We start from the raw sequence: 8,163 nt of genomic DNA, 5'->3' as shown, positions 1-8,163 counted from the left end.
ATAATACTAGGAGGTACAGTATCTATTCTCCAATGGAAAAATAGGCATTCCCTCTCTGCTCTCCTCTGCTATATCTAGTCTATATCCAGCTCCTGGCAGCAGGACTTGGGAACTAGAGCATTGCTGTGGGCTAATGAAGCCACCTAACTCTTAGTAATGCTCAGTCTCCTTTAAAAGTAAGCTGTGACAGCAGAATTAGTACTGAATTTGGTATCCAAGTTCTCTATTCAGTGCTGGAGGCAGATTTAGTAAGAACAAAACTCTTAACACCCAGCATGCTGACAGTGGGGAAGCCTGATGTGGGGCCATGGTCCCAGATACAAAGATTTTGTTTCTCTGAAGTGATAACTATACCCTGAGCAGCACCTCTGTAAGATTGGTTCACTTTGAAGCTGTAGCTAGTGGTCAATACTGAACCACCATTACCCCTGCATGTTTTTTTATGCCATAGCTGTCCATTGTAAAATATATTAACAATTTTTGGAGTAAGGGCTCCCTTCAGCATCACAGTCAGATACCATTTGTTATCTCTCTCTCCAATCTTGTGACTTAGGTGTGGTGCAATCCAGCTTCAAGTGGAGAGGAAAGCACCTTTCTGTTATGGCATTTTCCTCACCCCAATGCATCTATAAACTGCAGAATAAAACACTCTTGCAGGAAAAACATGTATTCAAGTCTCTGAAACCAGAGGAGGGAACCGATTTCTCCATTTCAGGGAGGATGGCTAAGCTTTTAGGACAAACGTGCCCTGAGAAGGCTGTGAGGGCTACTGAGCCCTGTGCTCCATGTGTTGTGGTGCATGTACTTGGGTGCTGAATTAAACTCCTCAAAGTCTTTAGTGGAGGGATGCCTGGTGTGTAAATCCCAGACAGCTTCAGCAGGGAACAAGCATAGAGACATGCAGCAAAGCTGAAGTGGCAGCATATCTGTGCATGGCCAGTTTTGCTTTCTGGTGAAACTCAAAGCTTTTAAAGTCTCTCAGATTCCTAAGGATTTCAGAATTTAGGCTGGTACTGCTATACTTAAGTGCCTAAATTCCACCTAGATTGCACATGAGATACCTACGTGCTCTTGGGGATCTTAAAATTCCCTGTGTTGGAACAGCATAAAATAGGCCAAGCAAAGAATGATGCTAATGCAGCTTAGCATATCCAGGTACTATAATTAAATAATTTAGAATAGATCAGCTCTTCAATGTGCTAGCTGGGTGCTGCCCAGGCTAAAAGTCAAGTTAATGGCATTGCAACTGCAGAGCTGTAAATTACGTGCACCAAAATCAAGACCTGCGTAGGTAAATTGATAGATGAGCCTGTAACACATGGATCCTGGAGCAAAACTTAGCATTGTTTATAAAGACTGAGAGAGTATTATGATGATTTTAGGCTCAGATATTACAAGGAGAAGGTAAACTTGGATGTGAGGCATTGCTCGCCAAGTAAAAACACTGGAGTGTCACTAGACTGAACGGAGAGCTTGGTTCTGCTATGGTGCTCTGCAGCTGTGTGCACCAGACTGAGCATCCTCCAGTTCTGCCCTGGAGCAGCTCTGAAAGCCCTGCCTTCAGTGGTGTGACTTTGACCCTTCTGAATCCCTGCAGCAAACAGCTTTCCTCTAACACTTCAACACAGAGATCCCCCCACCCCAAACTTGTATTTCCCATACGCAGCCATGAAGCTGGAAAACAAACCTCCCAACCTTCCTTCTCCTCAGCCTGGATTTATTTCCCAAGGCTGCTGATGGTTGAACGACAATTGTTTTTGCTCAGCAATGGCAGTCTGAAGGGATTTGCATTGTGAAGGTGCTTGACAAGCCAAGGAGCAGAGCGGTGTGAGAGGAGGGAGTGGGTGGAGAGATGCTCTGCCAGCCAGGCAGGCAGGCAGGCGGGATCGCTCTGGCAGTGGCTCTGCCTAGCTTTCACTCTGTCTCCCCAGGGAGGGAGCCTTTCTCTCACTCCAGGCTTCTCCCCTGCCACACAGAGGGAGGGAGAGAGGAGAAAGCAGAAGGGTCTTTTCACACAGACAGCACCCAACTGTCCGGCTCACATCTGCAGCAGGCAAGCCATGAGGAAGGGTCTCTTTGCCCCTACAGTCACTTCGCCTTTGATTTAAAACTTTCACCCACTTCCACAAGGGACAATGGAGGAGCAATACATTTCCAAACTCCACCCGGTAGTGGATTATGGAGCTGGGGTCTTTCTTCTGATCATAGGTGAGTTCTGCCTTCACAGCCTGCTTGTTTGCTTCAAGCCCAGGAGCAGACACACCAGGGCTGCCCTGTCTGTGCTGTGGTCAGCGCCGGCAGCTCCAGAGGAAGCTGGAGGGAAATGATAGAAAATCGGTTTCCACATAGGTTCCTGCTTATTGCCTTCGACTCAGTTGGATGCCAGGATTAAGCTCCACTCTCAGATTTGCAATCTTTTGTTTCGATGCTGAAGACTTGCCAGCATAAGTTTGCCTCTGCGGCATCACAAGTATTCAAAATAAGTTGTCTACCGCTGATCCTGGCATCTCAGCCCTGTGAATTGAGAGATGAGGCAGCCCGTTTCATGAGACCGATCAGGGGAGAGCAACTTTGGTCTGACCCTTGTAGGGGGGATGTTCATTATGCCTGGAAAGCAGCTGTCTCTCGGTAGGATAAACTGGTATAAAATAGCAAAGGGTTTCCAAATAGAACAACTGTTTTCTATAATGGCCTGTTTGCCCTGCTGAAGGCAGATTTACAATGAAATACAAGTGGGGATATGTACCTGTCTGCTCCAGCATGGCTTTAGCTAAGCGTTTTCTTCCTTGTCTGTTTGTTGCATGTATCCAGGTGATTTGTTTACTATCGGTGTAGATTTGGAGAGGAGCTGAATTGGTTTAGGCATGCAGTCCAATTGAATTTTGCTAAGGTGCGAGTACCTTCATCCCTTCAGCTCATTTGAAAACCCTGGTTGAGATGCAGTTAAGAAAGACAAGCATAAATGTTTATGTGCTTTAATAGAGAGGCTCTGGGGAGCAATGCTGGGCTTTAGCATTTCACAGCTCACCCCTGTTCCTGCACACGTCTCCCTGCACCGCACTGCACTGTGCTGTCCCCTCAGCTGTGCTGACAGCAGAGAGTACAACTCAGGGTGTGAAAAATCACTATCTGCGAAACAACGAAGGGTTTTTCTTTTAATGCAAGTCAGGATGCCAGCTCCTTTCTCACACAAACATAAATATGTAGATGCAGTTAAGGTAATGGGACAAGGCAGCAACAAAGGGGCTGGAGGCTGGAGCTCCCCTTGCTGATATTGCTCTTGTGCCACCATGCTACAGTCTCACACCTCTCCTAAGGGGCTTTTAGGCACAGCTTCCAGCATTGCATCAAGAGCCTAAGGGGCTTCAGGCATAGCTTCCAGCATTGCATCAAGAGCCTAAGGGGCTTCAGGCATAGCTTCCAGCATTGGATCAAGAGCCCCGTGTAGCAGCCAGGCTCACTACATCCCATATACGAAGCAGTGAGCTTAACCGGAAACCGTGTTGTATTTATCCGTAGCTTTGCCACCTCACTGGGGGCTGCAGCAAGGCTTATTTGTCCCCTGAAATTATGTTTTCATTAGGAACCAACAAGGCCAGGGCATGGGCTGCAGCACTCCCCACAAGCCTCTCTGCTATTTACTAGCCCACTCTTGCACAGTTTTTTCCCGTGTCATCCAGCAGCCTCACAGGCAGTGGGACGGAGGGGAATAGCATCTGTCAAAGTAAAGGAGAGGGTGGGCCTGGATGTCTACCCCTGATGGTAAGACGAAGAGCTACTTCCTACCTCTTGCGCAGTGGTTAGGGCTGTCACAGAAGAAAGTGAACTGGGTTCATCTTCCTCCTGCAGCCTGAGGATGTCCCAGCCTGCGGCTGTCATTTGGCAGGAGAGTGCTCTTCCCACCAAGCCACAGGTTGTTCTCTGTCAGCAAGCGGTCCCGTGCCAAGCCACCGTGGGCATCTCTGCGTGTGCAGACATACAACTCTTCAGAGCTCAGGGAACTCTTCAAGCATATGCAGAGGTGCCAAGTGAACGTGTGCGGACAGAAAGTGAATGAATGAGGGATGTGGGGTCTCAGATTTGTACCTCTGTTCTGTTTAAGGCTTTCTCTCGGCATCTCTGCCCATCCTTGGATTTATGCCAAAGTATTTATTCAATTTTGTTGCATGTGCCTTTATTAATTCCTCTGCGGGCACTTTATTATGGGGTATCTGTGAGCAAATGCAGCCTTTCTGCTTTCACAGTGACAAGGGAACACAACAGAATCTTTTTCTGTTTCCCTACTTCACTTCTGACTTTAGAGGACACCTTCTCAGGAAAACCTTTGATCAAAACGTAGCTCCAGCACAATGTTCACTTAAAAGAAAAGAGAAAATGAGTTGTTCGCTACGTGTACTTTTGACACTGTTGTCATGAACGCTTTGAAGCCCTATGGCATATCTGAATAATGTATGTCTGACAAGTCCTTTTGCAAAGCAATCTCTGGTCCGTTGCATGCCTCTGGCTAAACGATTTCTGTGGTCTGTCTCACTGCACTCAGAGACCACCAAAATAGCGTGGGTGTCTGAACGGCAGCACGTAGTGATTCTCATCAAGGACCCTGAGCTGCCCAGCCAGCACACGTCGACTATCAAGGCAGCTCAGAGTCAGGAGGCTTGTGCTGGGGCTCCAGTGGGAGATACGTTGCAAAGAGGGAGGGCTTTGGGAAGAGGAGGGCACCAGATGAGAGAAGGGGACAAGCAGGCAGGAGAAGGAGAAGTAAGTGGGGGTATTACCAGGGAAAAATGAAGGTGGATAGGCCCATTTTATTTGATAGTATGTTGTGCAAGATACTTAAAGAGAGTGAAGCGAATGGGTGTGGGCTTTTGCCATGATAGAAGCCTCAGGGAAATAGGTGGGATATAGCGCATGGAGAGGGGTGTGTGACATGGAAGTGAAGAGCTATAGTGTGGTATAGTGTGGAAAGGGCAAGATATGGTCTACTATTCGTATGACACAATTTCCCCCAGTCAGTAAGGCTGGCCAGCACGACGGCAGGCTCTGAACAGAAATCTGAAGCACTCTTTGCTCTAGCAGGTCCATAGTGGAAACACAGCCTGACTGGGAAATCCCTGTCTAGCAGAGAAGCAGGAACTGAAACCCAAGAGCTGGCTGAAGCCAAACAGTGGATGCTGTGGTGAGGATGCCGAGCTGTGTAGCAGCTCTCAGAAATGCCATCCAGGTGGTATTTCCTATCTGCTGTCTAAGAGGACAAGTTTCCTTGCCAGCAGAACAAGGTTTCATAGCAGGTACACATCAGTGTGTTTTCAAAGCATCAGCACAGCACTGTGTTGGTCTGGGAGATGCCGAATTCTGGCTAGTGTCCCAGTCTGTCCTGTCTTCTAGACTTTAGTCCCAGGCTAACGACCGGTATTTTTCACATCCTTTGTATACATAAGCATTTCACAGGTGTGCTAACTATGTGATATTATTGTCTGTGCTGATTCTCCTCTTCCAGCCATCCTGACAATCCTTGGAAATTCAGCCGTCCTTGCTACAGCTGTGAAGCGCTCTTCCCTCCTGAAGTCACCGGAGCTGCTTACAGTCAACTTGGCCATAGCAGATATTGGAATGGCAATCAGCATGTATCCGCTGGCCATTGCATCTGCCTGGAACCACGCTTGGCTGGGAGGAGATGCATCCTGCATATATTATGCCCTGATGGGTTTCCTTTTTGGTGTCTGCAGCATGATGACCCTGTGTGCCATGGCTGTGATTCGATTCCTTGTTACCAATTCATCCAAATCTAACAGTAAGTACTTATGTTTCTGGTAACCTTGTAGTGGTGCGTTTGGGCTATTATGTTCAGAGAGGTACTTTGCTGAATATGGCATGGAGTATTAGTTCAATAGCTGTAGGAATAAGCCTCCACTTTTAGTCCAGTATCAAACCTCTAATGTTCCTAGAAGGATCTGATTAAATTTCTTATTAAACAGTGAGGCTTCTCACTTCTCAGTAATACCAAGTGAAACTACCTGAGGGTGCAGAGACCAAATTTTTTGCTGGACCAGGCTGTCTTATCTTCCTATTTGTGTGCAAGCAGACATACTGACACTTGAGAGGAAGGAGTGTTCTCCTGGCATTCCTGGACTGGGGGCAGGTACATTTTGGGTCAACTTGATCTTGTAAAGCTGCCTGACTTACCAAACTTTAGATCAGCACTGAGGGCTGCGCTCAGGTCTCACCCAGTCCATGGGCGCTTTCTGTTATGTTTCTCAAGAAGACCAAAGGTTAGGAAACTGCAACAGCAGCCCAGGCATATCTGTAGCCACCATCCTTCTGGTGGAGAAGTTATGGCAGAAACCATGTTGCTGAGATGAGGTCCATATATGCTTGCTCTTCCTCTTTGTTGCAGGTAACAAAATCACCAAGAACACTGTTCGCATCTTGATTACTTTCATCTGGCTCTACTCCTTGCTCTGGGCCATTCTGCCCTTGGTAGGCTGGGGCTACTATGGTCCTGAGCCATTTGGCATCTCCTGTACAATAGCCTGGAGCAAGTTCCACAGCTCCTCCAATGGCTTTTCATTCATCCTGAGCATGTTCCTCCTGTGCACAGTCCTGCCTGCACTGACCATCGTTGCCTGTTACTTGGGAATTGCCTGGAAGGTTCATAAAGCGTACCAAGAGATCCAGAATATTGACAGGATCCCTAATGCAGCTAAACTGGAGAAGAAGCTGACATTGGTGAGTTATCCCAGTGATGACAAGAGCCTGCAGTAATCAGGAGCTAGCAGAGAATGGGTTCTGCTCATGCATGGCTCATTGACCAAAGATGGAGATATAGTTTGAGGCTCACCCATACTCTGCACTCCTCAGAGGAGCAGGAGGCTCCTGGAATCCTTGTCATTTCAGTAGCTTGATCAGGATAGTATATCGTAGTTACAATGCATCTTGTTAAATCTTTAGGCAGTTGCATCCAAGATTTTCATGGACATAGATTTCCAGTCTTGCTGGAATAGCTGTTGAATCCTTTCATGTTGTAGCTGGGGTGGAGGTCTTGTTCTGTCATCCGAGGTATTTTAATTGACTGAGTGGCTATTCTGAGTGAGAGCTACACAGAAATTCTATATGGAAACAGGAGGTTTTAATATAACATTTTTTCAAATAAGTACTTAGTTGCTCATTTCTTGTGGAAAAGCAGAATTGACCCAAGCTTTCTAGAGGCCAGTCTAGTGATGGGCTCTACTGTCTGGTTCGGCTGTGTCTCCCATGACATATTGCAGCCAGAGTCAGGGAAGGAGATGAAAACAGCAACGGCCTCATAAGAAACCCACAGTGTAGATCTGCTAGGTGGGAATAAAAGCATATATGCACTGTCCAGTGTTACCTGTGCTCATATCACAACATAGCAAGCATACGGTTTCAGGTATGTCAGCTGGTTCAGGTGTGGTTTCATCCATACACTACGTGTCTGAGCATCAGACCCAGTCAGTGCAAGCTGAGAACTGAAGCCCTGTTTCCCTTTCAGATGGCTGTGCTCATCTCGGTTGGCTTCCTGAGCTCGTGGACACCGTATGCAGCAGCCAGCTTCTGGTCCATATTTAACTCCAGCGATTCCCTACAGCCCATCGTTACACTGCTGCCCTGTCTGTTTGCCAAATCTTCAACAGCGTACAACCCTTTTATTTACTACATCTTCAGCAAAACTTTCCGTCGTGAAATTAAACAATTGCAGTGTTGCTTTGGCTGGCGAGTTCATTTCTTCGGCACCAACAACTCTGCTGAAAATCCTGTGTCGATGATGTGGAGTGGGAGAGACAACGTACGTCTCTCTTCAGCTGCAAAGGTGGAGAGCCAGGGAGCTGCAGCTCGCTGAAATGCAGCGATGGTTTCACAACATAGCTCGAAACTTGGGCTCACTCATGGGTCCAAATGAGTAGGAATGCAGCACATGGGGTTGTCACTGCATATCTTATGTCAAATACAGAGGTTTAAATATATATTTTTAAGCAACTCTCAAATATTGTCTTTAAGCTACACAACGAAAAAAACCCACTATTTTTTTCAAGAATTTCCACTTTAGAGGAAATAGGTAGATTTATGTACTAAACATAAAAACATATAAACTAAACTTATTTTCAGGAAAACAGCTATAATTAAAAGAGCATTTATTATTTGGGG

The 8,163-nt window shown here is 46.7% G+C and overlaps 1 protein-coding gene across 1 annotated transcript; it reads left to right on the top strand.

Annotated features, from left to right (window-relative positions):
- The first annotated feature begins 2,135 nt into the window (after positions 1–2,135).
- On the top strand, positions 2,136–7,858 carry LOC142407613 (opsin-5-like). The gene is made up of 4 exons (XM_075497244.1): positions 2,136–2,208; positions 5,498–5,791; positions 6,395–6,726; positions 7,511–7,858. Exons 1-4 carry the CDS (start codon positions 2,136–2,138, stop codon positions 7,856–7,858), a joined length of 1,047 nt encoding a protein of 348 aa, XP_075353359.1.
- The last annotated feature ends 305 nt before the right edge of the window (positions 7,859–8,163 follow it).

Source organism: Mycteria americana, chromosome 3 (genome assembly GCF_035582795.1).
Source record: "Mycteria americana isolate JAX WOST 10 ecotype Jacksonville Zoo and Gardens chromosome 3, USCA_MyAme_1.0, whole genome shotgun sequence".
NCBI lineage: Eukaryota > Metazoa > Chordata > Aves > Ciconiiformes > Ciconiidae > Mycteria > Mycteria americana.
This window is presented reverse-complemented; position numbering and strand designations above follow the sequence as displayed.